The 22,810-nt window shown below is 44.2% G+C and overlaps 1 protein-coding gene across 3 annotated transcripts; it reads right to left on the bottom strand.

Annotated features, from left to right (window-relative positions):
- Positions 1-668: 668 nt before the first annotated feature.
- LOC126863859 (protein kinase C, brain isozyme) lies at positions 669-22,798 on the bottom strand. 3 transcript variants are annotated; one of them, XM_050614507.1, is made up of 13 exons: positions 22,143-22,798; positions 13,742-13,773; positions 13,561-13,643; positions 11,216-11,327; positions 5,111-5,239; positions 2,952-3,105; positions 2,583-2,811; positions 2,325-2,456; positions 1,955-2,220; positions 1,666-1,867; positions 1,346-1,534; positions 1,135-1,275; positions 669-1,064 (listed from the first exon to the last, which is right to left on the bottom strand). In XM_050614507.1, the coding sequence occupies exons 1-13, from the start codon at positions 22,340-22,342 to the stop codon at positions 912-914; spliced, it is 2,022 nt and encodes a 673-aa protein (XP_050470464.1). In that variant the 5' UTR covers positions 22,343-22,798; the 3' UTR covers positions 669-911. The 3 variants fall into 3 exon arrangements, with proteins under 3 accessions (XP_050470464.1, XP_050470465.1, XP_050470466.1); XM_050614508.1 differs by lacking the exon at positions 11,216-11,327 and adding an exon at positions 8,068-8,176; XM_050614509.1 differs by lacking the exon at positions 11,216-11,327 and having other exon boundaries at positions 22,143-22,161.
- Between the last annotated feature and the right edge of the window lie 12 nt (positions 22,799-22,810).

Below are 22,810 nucleotides of genomic sequence, written 5' to 3'. Positions count from 1 at the left end.
ATGTGTATAAATTGTAAGCATGTACCTGTGTATACGTGTGTTAGAGTGTAAACGAGTGCAGATATACGAAAGGAGAATATGAATCGAATATTTATAACGCTAGGAAATTTCAATTTCAATGGGAGATAAAACCGGTGCATGAGAACATTCGAATACTATGCGTAGACGTACTTTAACTACTTGTAAAGATCATAGAGACGAAAAATTGTATCTAACGTTAACGAAACGCGGATGGAAATTTAATACGTATAACGTTAACAATTTCAGACTATTTTTATAAGATTATCTATATAATAATAACCGTGATAATATGACAGTAAGAATATAATTCGTTTGTTCGGTATGCATCGTTTATATATAAATGCGCGTGTATTTCTGTGTTTCTGTGTATGTGTATTCCGGAAGGCAACGGTAGAACATACCGAAGTAAACGTATAACGATAACGTACAGAGGAGAGGGAAACGGGGGAGAGAAGAACGAGTATCGTAATTAGGAAATATCCTCGATTATCGATAAAAGCGCAAGAGGAAGCACGATGTTTCCTCGGAGAATGATCGTAGTTTATTTTCCTTCTTTTTCTTACGATCTCAGATTCGTTCGACGAATCCGTTATTCACGCCGGTCCTGTCGTTTTTCACGATACTAGCGCGATACGAGCGACCAGACGTCTCAGACTACCCCGATCTTTATTTCAAAGATACAAGATGAAAAGTTTCGGGTTGCATTTGCAACGGAGAATGATCGAAAAGAGAAAGTGATTGGACACGAGGAAAAGGACGGAAGGGAGAGAGACATAGAGAGAAATAGGGAGAAATGACGGTGAAAGCCCTGAGTAGCAAAGAGTCGGAAGATGAACGTCGAAGGAAATGGAGAGATTAAAACTATCCAGTGACTTAAATATTCTATCGATTTAAACGTGTTGCACGAATTCTGGATTGAGAAACGAGAAACCCATAAACTCCGTTTGATCCAGGTTCATCATAAATAATTTGTCCGTGGGCGTTAAATCTGTCTTCTCCGAGGTGAACTGTTTATCGAAGTTGCTCACGTCCTTGCGATGTTTCTACGGGCAAACGTTCACGCGTTATTTATCTTTCATACCGTTCGCCTTCGCGTGTACGCGACATACTCACGATTTTTGGTTTGAACGGCGGTTGCACCTCCCGATTTTCTATCCTCTCCCAATCGATCCGTCGGAAGAACGCGTGGCTACGGACGTCTTCCTCTCCGCGTAATCCGCAACCGAGTCTCTTCACCGGGTTCTTGGTGAGGAACTGAAAAACCAACGTCGAAATCAGATAATTTAATCGCGGTTAAACCACAAAATCGTCGGCCGACGCTTACCGCTTTACAAATTTCTCTGGCCTCCTTCGATAAGCTTTTCGGGTAGCTAACGTTATGCTCCGTGATCGCGGCGAACAGTTCCTCTTCGTCTTCTCCGTCGAACGGCGGCTGACCAACCAACATTTCGTACAACAGTACGCCGTATGCCCACCAATCGACCGACTTTCCGTATGGTTGATACAATATAATCTGCAATAAACGAGCAAACGAATCGATACGGGTCGCGAATCCTCGTATACATGCGATGTACGTATAGTATGTATATATAGTATGCTGTATATGTTGCGACAGCTTCGGCGAGGAAGAAGCGTAACACTAACTTCCGGTGCGATGTAATCGGGTGTTCCGCAGAACGTCTTGGTAGTCTTGTCTCCGTTGATACCTTCTTTGCACATTCCAAAGTCCGCGATCTTGATATGGCCGTCTTGATCCAGTAGAACGTTGTCCAGCTTCAGATCTCGGTACACGATACCTCGGCCATGAAGAAAGAAGAGACCGATCGCTATTTCCGACGAGTAGAATCTACGAACGACGAGAGTATGGTCGTTAACGCGAATGATAGCTAGGCACGTGAATAGCGCGCGATTTTCTTCGACGATCGAGACTTACACTGCGACGGGCTCTTTGAACTTGCCACACTGCTGTATCTGGTACATCAAGTCGCCACCGTTTACGTATTCCATCACGAAATACAGTCGGTCCATGGTTTGGAAGCAAGAGTGTAGTTGCACCAAAAACGGCGGTTTACTTGACAACGCCAACACGCGTTTTTCCACCATAGTACATTCTACGTCGTCGTCCTGTATTATGATGTCTTTCTTCAGGATCTTGATGGCGTATAGTTCGTCGGTTCCTTTCCTTTCCGCCAACATCACCTTAAACACGACCCCCGTAATGTACATGACGCGATCCAAACGTACGCTCATTTTATTAATCATTATTTGATTAAATATCTATGTATATGGAACGAACGACTGACTTTTCCGAAGCTGCCTTTGCCGAGCACCATCAGGAAGTGGAAATCGCTCGCCCTTATTAAGTCGCTCTTGCCCATGTTGTGTGGCACTTCCTTGTCCTGAGTCGCCGTCGTCTTCCTCGTTACCGAAGTTTTCTACGGGATAAGAAAAAATCAGGATGATCGTTTATTATCGGAACGTGTCGCTTCGTTGTTTTTCCCCTTTTTTTTTTTTTTTTTTCGCAAACTCGTCGTCGCGACATTGCCCAGCAAGAAACATACTCGCACTTTCATCTTCAACTCGGCCAGATCCACACCCTCTTCCGGCACAGGTACATTGTAGTATTCTCCTTCCTCTTGCGTGAGAAGTTTGAACCATCCGCTGGCAGGCGCTTTGATAAGCTCCGATATGCCGAACGACAGCGAACCCATGAAATCGTTCCTCGACGTCCGATCCCAATCCCAAACTTCGATCAAAAGTCGTCTGTCTTTGTCCTCCGGTTTCAGATCGCTAAAAATCGAATCGATCGTTCTTTAGCCTACGTTCTTACTTCTATTCGCGTGCAATACCATACATCCTCTTCGCGTCGAGATCAAAAGCCATATCTCTCGAAATCGTTTCGAGAAGAAACGAATTTTACCGTCACTTACAAAATGATCGTCTCGTTCCACTCGGGATTCAACGAGGACTTGATCGTTTTCGTTTTCTTCTTCACGTTGTCCGAATCCGGGATCAACTTCAGCTTCACGTAGGGATCCGACAAACCGTTTGGATCCATCGGAATCAGATTTCGTCCTTGTTTCACTGTAATCGCAGTCAAAATTTACGATAATTTTCCTCGTGTTCGGTACATTCCTTGGTTCGGTATTCGCTCTCGCTTTCAACCGTCCTACGCGACTGTTCCGTTCTACGAGCAACGGAGAAAGGGTAGAATTTCATTTACGATAATCAACGACCGTTTAATATCACGGCCTTGAGACGAAAGAAGCTTAATTTGACCGGTAATAATCATCTAATAATAAAGACGTTGCGTTGGTCGCGTCGCGCCGCTCCGGGGCCCTATTTCACCTCTTGCAGAGCCAGCCGTTTGACGAAAGAATCGATAAATCGATTACAAGGGTATTTTTAATGGTAATTATCGCAGGATGCTGTAAAAAGATTAAATTCATTTTATACGCGAACCGTGCTACACAGCTGTGGCGTTCAAGTTGCAAATCTATGTACGTGCATCGAACAAAGACGATTGTCGCGCGTAATACGCACACCAGCAATAGTCGCTCTTTGGCATTCGATGCAACGGTCGGTCCATTGCAATCCGCGATGGTTGGTCGCGGTTTTTGAAAAATATATTTTCTATCTTTAAAGGGGTGTTCTGAAGTAGAATGTTCTAAAACAGCGTCTTTTCGTGATTTTTTTTTTTTTTTTTTTTTTTTTTTTTTAGAAGGGAAAGAAAGAAACGAAGTTGTTGAATTTTGAGATACGGTTTTACATACAGGGTGGTTGGTAACTGGTGGTACGAGCGGAAAGGGGGTGATTCTAGGCGAAAAAAGAAGTCGAAAATATAGAATACAAATTTTTCGTTCGAGGCTTTGTTTTCGAGAAAATCGACTTTGAATTTTGGCTCGGTACGCGTGCACTTTATCGCGTCTCGTTATAACGGATCTCACTGTAGATCGTTGTCTCGATGGAAAAATTAAAAAAAAAATTAAAAAAATATTTTCATTTTATATTTTCGACTTCTTTCCGCCTGTACCACCAGTTACCAACCATCCTGTATATTCAACGAATACAACAAAATTTTTTTTAAAGTAGAAAAGAAAATTATAACAGATTTCTAAGCCTGTTTCACGGGCTGTAGTCTTCAATCGGCGTGAAAGATCTTCCTCTTAATTCTTGACTGAAAGAAAAAACCAAAAAAGGATTAAATTATTGTATATTTTTCTTCCGGGTGAACTAAAAGAGTTCGTCAAAAGGTTTATTTAAATAATTCTTATAGTATCTTGGTTTATTTTTTTTAAAAGCATTTTTTTTAAACCCTCAAAAATTTTTAACTTCACAATTTTTTTCTGCCATTGTTTAGTTTACCCAGAAGAAAAATATACAGGGTGGTTGGTAACTGATGGTACAAGCGGAAAGGGTGTGATTCTACGCGAAAAAAGAAGTCGAAAATATAGAATACAAATTTTTCGTTCGAGGCTTTGTTTTCGAGAAAATCGACTTTGAATTTTGGCTCGGTACGCGTGCACTTTGACACGTCTCGTTATAACGGATCTCACTGTAGATCGTTATCTCGATGGAAAAATAAAAAAGAAAATTTTTATTCTATATTTTCGACTTCTTTTTTCGCCTAGAATCACCCCCTTTCCGTTTGTACCACCAGTTACCAGCCACCCTGTATAATAATTTGATCCTCTTTTTGGTTTTTTCTTTCAGTCAAGAATTACGAGGTGGATCTTTCATTTCGATTGAAAACCGCGGTCCATGAAATAGAGGCTTAGAAATCTGTTATAATTTTCTTTTTTGCTTTAAAAAAATTTTTTTTGTATTCGTTAAATGTATATAAAACCATAGCTCAAAATTCGATAATTTCGTTTCTTTCGTTCCCTTCTAAAAAAAAATCACAAAAAGACGCCGTTTTAAAACGTTCTAATTCAGAACGCCCCCTTAAACTAGAGACAACTTCCGTTCCGGTTGTAGAAAATATAATTAGAAAATCCTTTCTCTTTTCTTCTCCGTTGTTCTCTCGTACAACGAAGAGGGGAATCGTCGTAGGAAAAATCGAGAGCCGCAAAGCGGTAGGTAAACGTACCTTCCACGGTGAGCTTGTTTCCGGAACATGAGATGTGCAACAACATACGACCACGTCTCTCGGTGTGATCGCATCCGCAAAGATTCGGCACGCTCTCCTCGCATCTCTTGTGTACGTTCATGTCGCATGCTACGTTATTAGATCATGATCGGTTATAATCGTTGTCCGTTACTCGCTGGCACGTTTACGTTGCAGCCAGACCGGTAATCTCGTATATTTTCTGTTTTTTTTTTTCTTTTCTTTTTCGTATTACTCATTTACTTCTTTTCTTTCGTACGGTTTCTCGGCATATTTTGTCTGAAAGTCTTGGTTCGAGCAGCAGGATGCAGAATAGGGGGCGCGGTTCATTACGCGTTTCATTAGCCATCGAAACTGCAGCTGTCGACCGTCTCTCCTTCTCTCTGTCTTTTTCGTTCGTTCATTTTTCTCAACTGTCTTATCGTTTACGCTACTCGAACGCTACACGCGATCGAAGCTGGCTCGGTCCGTTCTTCTCGTTTTTCCTCGATGGAAAAACGATTCGAGACGCGCGATCGCGGCTGCAGTCGAAAGTGCACACGCGCGGAACTTGAACGAACAACCGTCCGAATGACATGCTCGATCGACGGAAGTTCGTGCATAAATCGTAATACAAAGGGAGTTTGTACGAATTACGAGGACATTATCGACTGCCGGTAAACGCAGTTAACGGCCATTTCTTCGTTCGCTATTTCTATCTCGTTTCGTTCACGAGACGTTCTTCTCGCGCGATCCGCGAATCGATCGGTCGATAACGCCTCGTAATCCTGACTGCGAGAAGTGGAATACAACGAGAAGCTGCCACTATGACAAACCACGTGATCTGGCATAATATATACAAGATCTATACCGAACAGGTAATTATCGTTGGATATCGATATCTACGCGTTCGCATCGGTATCGATAGCTCGTAAAGGAAAGAAAAGACAGCGATCGTGAAACATATGTACATAGATATGTTCTCCCGTGCGCATACCAAGCATCACAGAGAAACCAGAAGAGAACAAAGTGTTACCATTTAACGAAATTCCATCGAAGGATACGAAGGAAAGTTTTGACACACGCGAGTACACATACATAGATACGTATGTACATATGTATCTGTATATACATATAGTAGTATACTGGAAAATCTAATATCGCAGTTGACACGTATGAATGGTATGCATGATCTGAAAATAATAATATGCAATCAAAGGGTGGCATAATCAACGAAGAAAGGTAGGTGTTGCGTTCATGTTTACTCGCTAATGAGCAAAGGACAAATCTACGTATACGTATTATGATAATTACGAGCATGCATCGTAGTATGTACAATCGTGTAACAATTATGTACCGTATATACAATATCTATGTATAGAGATCGCGAACAAATACCGTACGTACAGGTGTTGTTAAGGTATTTTATATAGATGTATATGTATATGTATAGGAGGCGGTGAGCTCGCCTAACTGTGCGATAGGATGTGGCAAAAAGAGCAACGGGGTAAGCAAGCGAGGAGCTAATAGGCAAACAACCAAGTGCAAGGTGTTCCCATCTTCCACTTTAAACGGAACGGGTAACGTTTCGCAGCGAATGAGGGTGCAGTATCACCGACAATCATCGAACGAAGATACGAGCAGAACGGGATAGCGTTCCTTCTTGACAAACAGGCAGAGACACGGAGATAACGATATTCCAAGGGTAAGAAAATTATTCGTACCTACCAACGAATCGTGAACATCGTAAACGTTGGGTACGGACGTTTCGGAGCAGAGGTCGAAGATGGTCGATCTTACGAGCCACGTACACGATCCACGCGAGACAGTTTAAAAATCGCTTGAAAACGCGACTTATCTATGTATATGTAGATATGATATGTAGATATATCGATGTAACGAGTTCGATACGTGGGATATACGCTTTATGAGAAATTTATGGCAAGTAAATCGAGGATGCAGGTCGTTGGAAGAAACCGGTGAAGGTTCTGAGAGCGAACCAACCGATTGGTCTGCTGGGAAAGCATCGTAATCGAAGAATGAAATAGCAAAAGAGTGGAAGAGCTGAACGGAAACGAGAACAACAACGGACTATGACGACGACGATGATGTCAACGAAGATGAGACAGGAAGGGAAAGAAGATACTACGGAGAGATAGCATCGAACAGGTGGCACGATGATGACAGCGACGAGGAAAATACGGTGGGAACGTAGAACGTTTTGTCATGCACGGGGACATTCCTAATCACGCTGTCATTCCTAATGTTTTTCTTATTTTAGGAATTAACATGAGCAACGGGAGCAACGATGGGAATTGCCGAGGTTTCCAAAGTCGAGTCGAGAACAGCGAAAGAAACGTAGAAAAGGATACGTTTGAATCGTAGATGCAGTTAGCGATCACTGACGAGTGAGAATTTTCTTAAACTGCGATTTCGAGGTCGGAGAGATGGTAGTTGGATTAAGATCGGGGAATATAAGGATACTGAAAGTGAGACGCAGAAGCGAAGCTCTATCGAGTATTGCGTTATTTCGCGCATTTACGTGGTAATCGAGGGAATTTATTCGATCGACTTGTCGTCGCAGAATGTAAGTACGTACGGAGGGGCGTCGTACCTACTCTCTTCGGGTTGAATCGTTGAATCGAGAATCGAGGACGGATTTGAAAAATTGATCGCACAGTTTGTAATATATGGGTATCGCGGTCCAGCTGGATCCGAGAGAGAGACAGCGCAACGCGTTTTCATAGTTTATTATATCGAGAGGCGCGTCGCTCGATACGAGCGACGCGACGGAGGGTAGATATGCCGGTAGCAGCTGTTTCTACTCGAATCTAGACGAATGCGAACTTGTACGTTATACCGAAGATAACTACGTGAAGAGATAAACGAGTGCGAAATCTAGCCGCTTCGTGGAATGTATTGCGGACTGAGTTTGTTTGATTTGAATGTTTGTTAACTACCTGAACATTTAAGTCCCTGATGCGCGATACCGTGAAGCATCGAGCCGCAGTGGTCGCAGAAGGTTGGCGTCAGGTACGTGAAAACCTCCCATTTGTGTGCGGTGCTCATCTGGGAACAAGAAATAGCGGCCCGGGAAAGCCCGGTCCTTCATTGTGATCTGATGCTCTGATTCCGAGCGATACCAGCCGAATCCTCGCTACTTCGTCTCTACCGCGTAAGCTCGACCGAAACTGCTATTATCGCGTTTACCGATTTAGTCGCTCGAAGCTAATTCGGCGATCGTTTCGTCGATCAAAAAAAAAAAAACGTCGACCAAAAAAAAAAAAAAAAAGATGGTTTCCCGGTTCTCGTTTTTCGCTACGATTAGACGCGTTCGGATTCCGGTCGAAGCTGCTGAACAAAGTCTACGAAGAGAAAGGATGGCCGAAATTGAAAGTACAAAGGTGTTGCTGCGTCCGTCTCAGTGGTTGGTCGAATCAACCGCTCTCTCGATTTAATCTGAAATTTAATCGGAGACGATTTACGGAAAAGCCATTTTAACATCTTTTTCGATTCGAGCGAAGGGAGGAACGTGGTTTGCCACCGGTGTAAACCTATTTGTCGGGAAGGAATCCTTGTCGCGATAAAGATAGCCAGCTAGTCGCTCGGTAACGTTCACTCGGAACCCAGTTAAGGTTACGGTTTGCTACGCGAAATTGAATTTGTCTCTTTTTCTTCTTAGTTTCCGTACAATGAGAAAGAAAAAATGGAAGAATCCCAGTAGGAGGGTGGGCGGCCGCTTGGTCGGTCGGGCTGATGGGCCGAAGGGGAGGCTAGGACGAGCTGAAATGGACTAGCCCGTGAGTAAGATGGGATCCAGCTAACGGAGAGAAAGATGGGAAGAGGAAGAGCGAGGGAAGCGAGAAGCAAAGTAGGCCTTTGCCGTCTTTCGGGCACCAACGCGGCCCCGCTCCTTTGCCTCGATTTTCCAGGCTTTTCTCCCGACCCCGGTAGTCTCGAGCGTTTAATTCGTTTCCACGCCGCTCTTCTTCCAATTCAGCCCGCCCCCTACTACGCTCCTTCTCTTTTACTCTCTTGGCGCCAAACACGTTCTATACCGTATGCACGGAGCCTGCGAGTCTCCTTGCGACTTTTCCTCTCGTTATTTCTACCTTTTATTTCTCGTTATTTCTACGCATGGCTCGTCGATAAAATAGAAAAGTGGAAATTACACGGTGGAAAGGAACGTCGATTCGTCCGATTTCGCGTGTATCTCGCGGAAAGGGGCGTAAGGGAAAAGAGGGACGCGCCACATAAATCACACGTATGTACATTATAGAACACGAATTGCGGTGACACATGATGCGGCATAGATCAACGTATAAAGTGTGCGGGACATCGGATTATCCGAAAAAAAAACACGTAGAAGCGGAAAGACACAGAATGCATAGAGACAATCTGTACAAAATAGAAGAGTTATTTACAAAAATATAACAAGTAAAACGTAATGTATCATATGTATAATATCGTAGAGGATCGAAGATCGCCTTTACTCGGAGGAAGCTCAGAGTCGATGATGTTATTCACAGCATGATGGAAATCACGCGTTCCCTTTCTATCGTCTAAACCATAATTAATATTATCGTTCGTTCTTTCACGCTGTTGGCTACTATCTGATTCTACTCGAAATTTTACGAGCAACGTGGCGAAAACTATTACTTTTCGCTATTTCTATCGCGAGTTCTTTGCGATCTTCGTGCATTCAAAGTGGTCGCGTCATCCTCGAATTCACAATTTTGCCTATCTCGAGAAACACCGACAACTACGAGAGACGATCGTAGATGTAACAAAGTAACGCAAATATCAAGCTTCGACGTCTAAAAGGCCAAGCTAAATATTGCGTGTAACTATTATACATATGTATACGAACATCAAAGTCTGTGCACACACACACACACACACACACACACACACATCGTGAAAAGTAGAACGAGGAGAAGTGTGAAAAGGTTTAAAGGTGTAAGTGGGAAGGAAACGTTTCACGCGCACACACATTAAATTTCAAAAGAGAAAAGACAAGTCGTGTGTGAAAAAGACAGGATTCGTCCAGCGATGGGTATGTACCTACGCCGTTTCCACGTTTCCATATTTTCATAGTTTCCACGGTTGCCACGTCAACGAAACGAGTCTGATGAGATTTCGTTAAATCGATTTTTGTCCCATCGCCGGATCATCGGTCACCACGACGATCGCAAGGAGAGCAAAGGGGCGAGGGAAACAGAGAGCGGAAACTGGAAAGAAAGAAGCGGACAGAAAAGTAAACCAAAGTCGAATCGTATCCTCTGTTACGTATGTACATCGTGTATCTCTCTCCCCTAGCTTTCCATTTCTTTTCTTCTGTATCTCGCTGTCTCTCTTCTATTCTTCTCTTCGCTTCTTTATCCCCGTCCCGTGAAAAGTAAATAGGTACACGTTTCTGTGCGCACATAGAGATAAACGTACGCGGATACGAGTGTCAACGAATACGTAGTCGTTCGAAGGCGCAAATAGCGATCGAGTTGTGCGCGCGTCGCTTTCCACGTGAGAACTTGCCGCGAATCGTAATATCCGAAACGGGGAAACACCAACGAGAAATTGATTTGCGCGCGATCGAGAAAACCGATCGAAAACGATACATCGCTCATCGACGATAACTTGTTCTGTGACATTCGCGAGCGTTCAGGCTGCTACGTACGCACGACTATGTCAAACTCTTGCGCGGCAGAGATAAGCTTTGCGAAAGAATATTTACAAAGTACGAACATCGGGAAGAGGAATAAGAAGAAGAAACAGTGATGGTAATAGTAATAGTAGTAGTAGTAGTAGTAGTAGAAGAAGAAGAAGAAGAAGAAAAAGAAGAAGAATAAGAGGGAAAGTAAAACGAGAGAGTAGAAGAAAAAGAAGAAAAAGTAGAAGATCAAAAGACACGAAGAAGATCAGAGGAAACAAGACGAAGATAAAGCAACACCACGAACAAACGGTGGACCATAGACAAAATGTGTACGGTCAGTATAAAGTGCGATAGTGTCTGTGTCCTTTTTCTTTTCGTGTGTCTGTGTGCGTGTGACTGGTTGCGTGTACTCGTTTTTTCTTTCCATTCTTTTCTTTTTTCGTTTTTTAATATGATACCTTGGCACTTCATGCCCTGGTGGATGACACCATAGAGAAGACTACCGCAGTGGTCACAGAAGGTGGGGCTGTTGTAGGTGTGTTGCTTGAATTGGTGCTTCGTCCGCGTGTCCTGCGTTATTACACCATTACACCGTGCACACACACGCAGACTCTCGGGTCATGGCGTAGGGATCATGATCGTGATCGGGATTGCAGCCGGGATCGTAATCGGGATTACGGAATGAAAATCAGGATCGAGATCGAATAGAAAGGATATAAGACGTATCGGTGGCAATCGATTTCCCTGGTAAGCGAATAAACGCAGTGCTCGGCGCACCACGGGCACGTGATCGCAACGATATCGAAGAGAACGATCACGTGACAGCGACACGTTCGTTTCGAAACATCTGCTCCAGCGCTTATTTCCATTGCGCGAAGCTTGCACGCGCTCGCCAGTGACAGAGGCGCGTAGCGCGTCGTTCGAAATAAACCGGTGCTATGTAGTACGTTGGTCGAAGTTAGAAACGGGTCGTCTAGCCGTCGCGTGGAACAGCATCGGAATCGGTGGCGGCGGTAACCGCGAAACGAGCCAGTTTCACAGCTGAAACGAACAAGCGACACTACGGTTCCGTGTGACGTGTTATCACGAGGCGGCACACTGTGTCGTCCGCGCTGTGGTCCATCAAGTTCTCTAAGTTATGCTTCGCTTTCAAACTACGAAAGCGCCAACTCGATTATTACTCTGCCTGGCACGACTCCGTTACTCGTAACCGTTACGCGCACGGACGTGTCAGTTAACCGACGTGAAAACGCAGCCAATTTTGAAATTTAGTTTCTCCATCGATCGATCGACCGTACGTTTTCGTTGGCTGGCAAAGATATCGCCTTCAGGGAAATTGTGCCGTAATTCGATCTGCAAGGACGTACGGGGATCAGGGGTTTCGAGAAAGAGTCATCTTCGAAGCACAGAAGCACAAGGAAATCAGCACCAGGGCCAAGGAAGACGCTAGGACATTGATCGTTTTAGTTCGAATACCCAAATGTAAATAAAAACCATTTCCTTCCGCAGTGATTGGAAAAACGTTCGCGACTCGTCGATCCTTCGACAGGTTGCTCTCGAAGGCGTCGGCTCAGGAGGACGACGGGATCGGTGAATTTTCCGATTCGCTTGTCGCGATCTCGCAACGAGTCGGGAGCGTTGTTCCCGTTTAGACGATCCGGGCCAACGAATTTCCTTATAGTCGTCCGCATAATTATTCCGTGTTACAAGCGTGGTTAAACGAAGCGCAGTAAACGCTTAGGCCAATCGTGCGCGGTGCGAGAAAACGTGGAGAAATATATAGCTCTTAGCCCCGGGTGTCCTTTCCCTATTTGCTCCAGCCGAGGATCATCCATGTTCTTTTAATTGTCGCGTTACGGCTTTATTTATCGGTTTATTAGACGATTCGTTTTAGCTCGTTACCCTTCTCTCTTTCTTCCTCTTCTTCTCGACACGCGCAAGCAATTACGTTCTGGTCCATTTCTTCCAATTACATCGACGTGTGTATTTAAACGCCAGATAAATTCATCTACAGTTTCTATCAGACGTGTAACGTAAAACGCGTATTTCTTTCTTTCTTTCTTTCTTTCTTTCTTTCTTTCTTTCGTCTTATTATCATTGGATATAAGTAAGCTTAGGTAACACGAGTTTTCCTCGATAGAACGAATTTCATTAGCTGCTAAAATACGGAATCCATCGAATCGATTACACTGTAAAAATACGATCCGCGCGCGTTTGGTCGACGGAAAGCTCGACCTCGATATCGATCCGGCAACGACCTTCCTTAACCGGTCGCCACTTTTCGCAGCGGCTACCAATATATGCTCGGCCCTCTACGCGTGTTTAACGCTGCTGCTATTAATTAACACGTATTTAGATGACAGAGATTGTAAGCGAGCTAGAATTATAGAGAGAGAGAGAGAGAGAGAGAGACAGAGAAGAAGAAACAGAGAACGTAATTGCAAGCTGTCTCGGCGTAATACAATAGTCCGTGGTGGACACCCGTGCGCAACACACGCGCATTTCTTTGCTCCCAGAATTTCCGTATTCTGCTATTCTTGAAATTCGCTCCGATCCCATGAATCGTATACGCGGTTCAGGTAACACGCTGCGGGGTATGCGAGCTAATCGAATCGCGTGAAAATCGCGACTGCGATATTTTTCTTTTCTTTTTTTCTTTTTTTTTTTTTCGAAACGAAGCGCGTTTAGAACGTCCTTGGCTTCGGACGAAAGAGAGAAAGGCGCGATAAAACTGCTTCGAGAAAGAAGAATAATAAACGAAAAGAATCGTGTGTAACGAGATATGCAATTCGTCGATACTCACGTCCGAGTCAGCTCCCTTGTCGGCGCCAGGGCACGTGAAAGTCACGTATTCGTGACATCGTTTATGAACGACGAAACTGCAGACTGAAACACAAGCGGCAAAAATGGAGCCAAAGTTGTTCCATGGGACGAATCGTGGCTGAACAAAAGGTCGATCGCGTCGAAGCCTCGGACGTTCTTACCTTGACATTGGTATCCTTGTTTTCCAAAGCCCCTGAAACAAAAGTTTTCGTCGTGAAATTAATTTTTCCATCGAACGCTCCATCCTTCTCTGTTGTTCCAGTTGTTGTTGTTGTTGTTGTTGTTGTTCTCGTTCTTGTTGTTGTTGTTGTTGTTGTTGTTGTTGTAGTTGTTATTTCTGACTAACAAAGCACCTAACAACTATTTGTAGTACGACGGACTGACGAGTCTCGTGCTGCACGGGGAAACGCGTTCGAGGTCTCTGTATGTTCGATCAATTGAAACAGCATCCATTTCGTTCGGTGGCTTGTCAAAAGCAAAGTGCGAACGAGCCGTTCTCTCTGTACACGTTTACTACGTTAGTCCGTTAAATAAGAAAGTACCTGTATAAAAACCTTTCGATAAACGTTCAAAGTAGATCTTTTTGTCCCGATTATCGGCGATTTCAATAAAACGAGAAAGGATACGAATTCTACTCTATCGAATCGTTATACCACGTATATTAAAACCTTGGCCAAACAACGTAAACAAGGTCTCGATATTAGCCGCGAAGCTTCAACTTAAACAGGACGAACGCGTGTCTAGGAAAGAGAACTTGTCGGATCTTGGGAGACGATCCAAAGTACATTTCCGATATAACCAGTTTATTTACCAGTGATGCAACGCGCGGTAACCATCTATACCGGTTCGTGAGTGATTAACACAGCTTTAACGAGCAAATCGTTCGATTTCAAGGCTTCGCTGCTATACCAATAAGGTTTCGATTCGAGACGACTAGACTTGGGTGAGCGTAGCTTCCGATTACGCGTATCGTATTGCCGGCGATCAAACGGAATTCGCGTGTTCGCAGTTTCAAAGGCGTCGCTCGAACCGAAGATAACGAACAAAGGACGAATCATTGGCGGATCGTAAAGCGTAACGACCTTACGTACGATAAGCGACGAGGACAGATCGATCGAAAGGATAATGCGAGATGAAACGCGAGAATGAAACTCGTACGGTAGCGAAGAAGAAAAAGATAGCGACAAGTTGGTCCGTTTTATCCACTTTGACGAAGGGATCAGGGATTAGAAGTGGAAAGTGTATGAAACACAAGAAGACGTTCGGAAAGGACACGTGGAATACGAAAAGAAAGGAATAAGGAAAAGGAAGAAAGAAGAAAAATCGATACAAATCCCAGATTAGCCTACATTTCTTCGAAGCTTAAAGGCTATCGTTCACTTAACAGCGGGGCACGTGAACGACATCGAACCAACATCCACGTAAATGCTTATACAGTGGCATTTCGTATTTCAGAACCGTGTGCTTTCTTCGTAATTGCGTTTTCCACGCCGTCTTATTAATCTTTGTTTATTTTACCGGAATAACGGAGATCTGTTCGCGTTAGTTTGCGAATAAACGATATTCGGTTGTATCTAACGGCGTCTTAAAATCGAACAAACCCAAGTTCTTTCCTTTCTTTTCTTCCCTATTTTCTTCATTCTGCTTCCCTTCCCTGTCTTTCCTTTCGAATCTTAACACTGGAGCTACCACACCGGTCAAATCGACTGGTTCTACAATTTTATCCGAAAATTCCTACCTCGTGTTATATTTTCATTCCGCAACGATAACCAAAAGAATAATACAATGAATTTTATTTTGTTTTTCGTGTATTCGAACTGAAAATAATTTTGCATCGAAACTACTTGTACCTGATAGCGGTCAAAATGACCGGTACTCGTCAAAGCGTAAAAGGACACCGCGATCCGATTATCGAAACCCGATTAACCAGTTTCCTCGTTTTCTACGACTCGCCACGCGTTTTCAAAATTTTTACCGCGCATCCTTCGATACGATGATATCGGTTATCAAGAATGTCGAAGCTGTTACCACTTCTAAGAAAACTCTACATCCGGTCTTTTTAGTTTCCTCAAGCACCGAAGCCATCGACAGCGCGTAGACAAAAGACTGCGACGAAGACAGGCGACGTTGGCTTCGGGGTTTTTCAGTTATTGGGTAACACAGCTAGCGTGCGGATCTGCACCAGCTCAAATTGTATTCTTACTTATAATTACGCTTCTATTTAAATATATTTTCTGCCTTACAATTTATCCACGCGTTTTCTCTCTTTACACATCGAATAACCTCGACAAAGAAAATTGCAGATCGATCGCTAGATCGCTAGATGCTAACGCTGGAAACACCACGGCAGTCGAAAGGACTGGTTCTACGATTTTCTAATTGTGTCGACCCTCGTTTAGGTCGATCATAGTCGCAGGTGGATTAATAATAATGGAATCGCTTCTGTAAGAAAGAAATAAATCAATAAATATACAAGCATTCTGTTATCAGGTATCTTTCAAAGACCAGTCATTTTCGCTGGTTTTGGTAGAAATAGCTTCGTGTTAACTATCGGTAGTCGCAGCGTTAAGTCTCGTATATTCCTTTTCATGGCGTTTGTGCCGTATCGATATCGATAAGGCGTGCGTGGCAAATGCGATGAACGCATTGGACAATTGGCTCGATGCCGTGCCACGAGCTCAACGACGAGCTTCGATCGCTTACTACACGGTAAGAAATGAGAGTTTATTCGCTCGGTGGATCCGCAGGTACGTCGAACGCTATAAAAGAGACTGGATTTCGCACGTTAAAGCTACGTAACACGGTGATAAAATCCGTTAAACGTGAAACCTGGCCGTATCGAGAAACGCGTACATCTTGTCCGGGAACGAATCCCTATTAAGAAAAAATAGAACGCTGCGTAGCGTTCTAAGTGTCGCCGCATCAATCAGCGTTGCTACTTCGTATACGTACGCTTGATATACATACGCATATACGTATATATATTGTATACACACGCACCATATACATGCCTATGTCGTGGAAGTTACTATAACTGGAATAACAAGTAGATCGGTTCTATTTTCGATGCGGGATACATCGTCAGTAGCCGCCCTTTGGAAAATTAAGGTCGATTTAGTCGACTGGTTTGGCTATCCGCTACTCGTGTACCACTGTAACGGAGCCGGAAGGGAGCACCAGACCGGCGGCCACCGTGTTCTACCCGATACTCTCTACCTTCCGACACACGATCCCCAAATACTGTTAATCTTCTGACCAGCTATCGCTGCAGGAGTTTGGCTTGACGTTCGTTTCGTCCCAAACGAACGAACAACATCGCTCGGTACAGCGCTGTCGATTTTTTTAGTCGAATCAGCTGGATATTCAAGCGAAAGCCGATATGGGTTAGCTGGATGAAAGACAGAGGGAGAAAAAGAGAGAGAGAGAGAGAGAGTGTGGAGAGGGAACGAGTTAGTTCCGTCCTGCTGACTATCCGGTAAAAGAGGAGGAACGCGCGATGAAAATTCACCGTGTTTCGAATACGATTTTCCACTCTGACCGGACGATACGATCAATCGAGGTCCCGGTAGCAAAGGGAAGGATAGCAAAGCTGATAATAAAATAGACGGATTTTTACGCATTTATGGGAAATTTGAAAGCGCGCAAATACATACGCGACGCGTGTCTAATATGCAAATGTGGGATAGTGTGACGTCAAGGGAAGGACGTGGCGCGGGGGGTAATTGTTTATTAGCGTTGTCAAGATACGTTAACGTTGTCAAGGAGCGTCGCGAGCGTTACCAAGGTATGTTAAGGGAAAAATGAGCGTGGAAAATGCCGTCAGAGTTGAATTTATCGTGGTCGTGTGTGCTTCGTTGTGTCGTAGTGTCGTAGGATTAGTATACGAAACGAATGCGCGAAACGCGGTATTATATTCGATTTCGTGTGAGTGCGACGATATCGTATTTATCACACTGTTTTCTATAAACTTATAATATAACATTCCTACGCAAATGATCGTACAAATATGACTAGCGACAAGGAAGGACCGATAAGAAGAGCAGCTCGATCGGAAAATTGCCAATGAACGTACATATTGGCGATTGCCAGAGGAATCGTACAAACGTAAGGTTTTATAGTCTCTCCTCGAGAAAAGGTAATCGATCGCGATATCGCATCTATGTATATTCGCTTAACCCGCAGGTGCTTCTTGGACCGTGACGGGTTTCCTGGGCTCATCGAGACTCACGACGACCTTACCGATCCAGGCGAGAATCCATCGAAAGCCTTTTGTTCTAAGCTAATTGGGTTCGCTCGGTTCCCATCGATTTTCTAGCCTGCCTGGCCTCGCTCTTCCCCCGCATGGACCGCAATGAACCGCAACGGACCGCTAAAAATTCCCAAACGAAGCGTCCAGCGTACTCGCGTTTATCCTCGCCTCTCGTCTTTCATCCCGAATTTATCAGTCCGAAATAGATGTGGCGAGTACTTTTTCGCAACGAAACCTTTGCGCAACGACGAACGCGATGCTTAGTTTGGCGACGAACAGCGATCGGTCGTTTGTCCGCGACGCGATTGTTTTCCTATCCGCTGATTCCGTACGTCTTATTTGCGAGAAATGAATATGAATTCTTCCGAATCGATTGGTATTGGTATTGGCATTGCGAACGATGCACGAGAGATTCGGAACGAGATCCTTAACGTTCGATGGAAAATTCAACAGGCAGCTGACAGGCGCTGGCCTTCGGCCAGAGCACGCTCGCTTTCACGGAACGTGCTTTTTTAGATTCCAGTGCTTACGGAATTCCTGCGAACGCGGTGAAATAGATGGCGGCGAAAAATATTGTTGATAAATTGTAGCGACCAGTCTCCTACGAGAATTCTCAAAGAGAATTTTCTATTTTTCGCGTGTCGTTTTAACTGACGCTACGCGACACGACTACGCGACCAACTCGTTGACAAAATGAACAAGCTTCGAATACGTTTCGGGCACGATTCCATAAAATCATGATTAAATGGAAGTTGAAAGCTACTGGATAGGTATGTGGACACAACGCGCGTGTGCGGCGCACCGATACGATCAACGCGACAGGATTCTCATGAATTTCCGAGGAATGGGCAGGATTGTCGGAATCCGTGTCCTGATATTCCATCGAATCTCAAATACGAGTGAACCAACGTACGAATAAATCGCAACGTTCGTTTCGTAGCAACGGTAACGTCCATTTACCGGCACATCGTGTTCGCATTTTCGCGAAATACGAAACGTACCACGAGATAAGCCTGCACCACGCGTGTGCAGTCTAATCAACGACTACGTAGGTATTCAACGATACGACATCGTAAAACGGTACAATTGATACGACAAAGAGCCAATCGATCGGATGGTCTGTTGATTCGCTAAGCGGAAACGTCTAAAATCGATAAAGTATCGATCGGCGAAAGAGGGACGCGCGTACATCGTTTGAGGAGCTTAAAGAAATTACACGATAAGATACCCAACGACGAAAATCACTCTGAGCGATGCGAGAGAGCGTTCTTCCGTGTGCAAAATATTTGTTCGTCCTACTCGCGCGAAATAAGAAACACGGGAGTTTAAGCGAAAGACAAAGACGAGCAGAAACGAACAAAATGAACACGCTAAAGGTAAAGCAAAGTTTTCCGTTCGAACGAGTATTCAATTTTTTCACGATCGAATTGTTAGGTGTCTCTTCTGCGTAAACTCGATAACCAGCTTCCTAGTGCCGAAAAGTAACCGATCTCTAAAATAAAGAGCGTTTTCAACGATCCAAAAATAATAGTCGCGTTGCTTGAGAATTCCGACGAGGTAGATACAGGCTGTTCTCCTTTCGTTACAATGCAATGCGATCGATAAGCCGAAAGCATTAAACTTTAAAGTAACATACGACGAACTTAATATTTCTGCCTATTCGCTGGATTCGCAATTTTTCGAGCCAAAGATCAATTTGCGTTCGACCGTTTAATAAAAGGAGACGAGATTAGAATCCGTGTTATAACCGTTGGCGGTGAAATTTTCGAAATTCGACAACGGAGCTAACGCGTTTGCTTCCTTTTCATTGAACTCGGTCGTATACTTATCGGCCTGTCAGAAGCAAGCCACGTCGGAAGCAGATACTTCCGAGCAATTGGTTGTAAATCGACAAGTCGATGTTTATCCAAAGGGAACGGGCCAATCCCTTTGTTTAACGAGTGGAAGTCTTTTGGTCGTCGTTGACCCTCTTTAGCATCGTACAACCTATCTTTATTCTTTTTTTTTTTTTTTTTTTTTTTCTCTTCCTATGTATAGACGAATACGCAACTACGTCCACGATCTACGATATTACGTTAGAATCGCGCGTATTATTCTTCCGTGGACGAAGATTGCACAGAGTCGAAGACGAATCGTGGTCGATTGGCTTCGTCATCTCGATCTCAAGGTTCACGAAACTCAAATGCATCGTTTGGTATGTGATTCGTCATCTCTACCGCCGTATACGCGTGTATGTATATGTATATCGACGCGCAACCATCGCTCGTTGTGCAACCGATTCCTCGACAAGAGGCACATTCTCTTCTTCGTGCTTCTATCTTCTCGTTAGCGTGTAGCAAGCAATTGAAGGAGAGAAGAGTGCAGCGTTATAGCTTTGCGTAAATAAAATCAGTCGGTATTGTCGGTGTGGCGGTGTGGCAAAGAACACCTAAGCATGTAATTAGAAATGAATGGCGAGCTTGTGTTCACCATTGCTGACGGATAATGCAAGTTCGTCACGCGAAACCACACAACTCGATAACGACTTATAGTTTTAAATACGTTACGACTGGCGATCGCAACACGTGATTCGCGAATAGACAGAAGCCAGTGAAATAAATCTTGCGGTGAACCGCGAGTAGGTTCGTCAATCCTCGGAAAGACGCTTCACTTCCATTATTAGGTAACGAAATCCGAGAAATGATCTGTTATTTTGCTCGAGAGAAGCTCGCCAACATACATTGTATGTGATCAGATAAGGTATGGTAATACGTTGCACTTAGGTTTAAGGTTTTAGAGTCGAATTGAGATTTAAACGGTATGTTAAATGCAATTGTCATGCCCAAACGCTATTCTGTATGGCTAGAGTAATAAATAATAATAATAACGATAACAACATTATCGCTGTTGGCTTTCTTTATTCGAACTGCATATTGCATAATAAAAATACGATCGACGTATATTTGAAAGACAATCGTTCAAGGTTCGAACGAGCGTAAGAAGAAAAGGTGGCGGAACGTTACATCCAAGTGTCGATCGTAAATGAGAGCAAACACTGGCGAGCAAAGTAGACTCGTACATTCCGGTTATACACGACCGGATCGAATCAGATCGGTTTGGATTCGATTGGATCGGATCGGATCGCATCCAATATCGGATCGTCGCGGTTGATCGAAAAGAATCACGGGTAGGATCACGGTTAACCATATTTGACACGATAATTTAACCGAATTATTCGTCGTCGATGTTTTTAACCGAATCAAATTGGAAGAAAGCGCGAGCATAGGAGCGTCACGAAGAAAGAAAGAGAATCGTTGGGATAGTCCAAGCAAGATACCGGCACGACTTCTCCGTCATTTCGCGTTTCTTTTTCCGCAAGAAGGCAACGACAAAAGGTATGGAAGAATTGGATCGGAAACGTCTGTTGCGTCCGTTCTCAACGGCAAAATCGATGTCGGCGAAACAAGTTAGTTTGGTTACTGGGTCGCTCGCTATTGTGCGTCAATGCCTGTAACCGTTTCAACTGCACGTAAATGTTACTCGTTAGATATCATCCGGGTTATGCGATGCTGTAAACTTCTTTCACCTGACGCTTTACAACGAATTAATTACGTATCGTCGTCTATCGTACGCTAAATCGTATAAAATATACGGAGAAGATCGAACAATCGCGATCCGATATCTCTTAAGCAAATACGAAATATCGTCGGTCAAAGATTTGTCATCGTTTCGATCGCCGATTGTTTTTGCTTGCCGACGCATATATTCGATGTGATTCTACTTTCCTCGATCTTACCAACGGAAAATATAAGCATAATTATCGGATGCGCCATAATCGATACAGCTTGAAAGAGACAAAGCAGGACTCGTTTCGTGGATGCTGGATTGCTTGAAATCGTTCGAAAATCCCGCGCTCAAATTGATCTCTCATTCGGTCGTCGTTTCTAATTTAGACGAAGCGCGAGTATTCTCAAGGCCGGACCGTTTAACCGTTGCTCGAGTTACTCTACCGGCAGCTACCGGCCACTGGATTTATGTATCATCGAGGACAGAAACAGAAAGAAAGAGAAAGCGAGAGAGGAAAAAGAGAGAAAGGGAAAGAGGAGAAGGATAAAAAAAAAGACGAGAAAAATAGAGACAATCGCGCATTCCAAGTGGAACTCAAGACGCGACAGATATTCGATTGTACGTAGATTAAATTCGATTGCGAAAAGGAGAATCGATAGAAGGAGAGGAGCGGGAAGACAAAAGTGGAGCGGTGATGTAAGGACAGAGAACACCGCGAGAGAAGGATGGAACACGAGATAAAGAAAAAGACGATTTAAAGGACTCACCATATAAAGTCCTTGCAATGACTACAGAAGGTCGGTTGCTTGAAGAAGCGCGGCATGAAGCTATGATTTTTGACGACGTAGACATTCTTCTTCTTCAGAGCTCCTTTTCGTCCCCTAATCTTTTTGGCGAATGCAGTGTTCGCGTCGCCGGGCCCAAGGGAATCCTCACACGTGTTGTTTGCTTCCTGATCGTCCGCCATCGTGCAGTCAACTAATCGATTCCCCTAGATAATGATCGGAGCAAAAATCTGTGAAAGTTTGATCGTGGCTCGCACACTTTCAGGCCACTCTTCCCTTGATGTATGGAGCTGCGGCAGCTTCTCCTCGACTGTCACACGTCAGTCGAAAGATGCACGCGCGTATACGAATCGACCCTTGCTGGGGAAGAGTAAGCTATCCGAGCGAGAGCCAACAACCACAGGAATGCTCGGGGAAACGCTGAGGGAAACGCTCAGGGAAAGGGAGGACAAGTCGGGAAAGAGTACGGTCGAGAAGAAAGAGACGAAAACCGGAGGAGCGAGGAAAGAGAAAAAGCCGTTTGTTTGCGCGGTTGTCGAAATGCTCGACGTGCGCGTCCAATGTGTACTCGCTCGACGTGCGATAAGTAATGCACTTGTCACGGTAACTCGTGTCGAGACCGACGGTCACCGTCAACGACTCTGCCCTCG

This window comes from Bombus huntii, chromosome 3 (genome assembly GCF_024542735.1).
Source record: "Bombus huntii isolate Logan2020A chromosome 3, iyBomHunt1.1, whole genome shotgun sequence".
Classification (NCBI taxonomy): domain Eukaryota; kingdom Metazoa; phylum Arthropoda; class Insecta; order Hymenoptera; family Apidae; genus Bombus; species Bombus huntii.
This window is presented reverse-complemented; position numbering and strand designations above follow the sequence as displayed.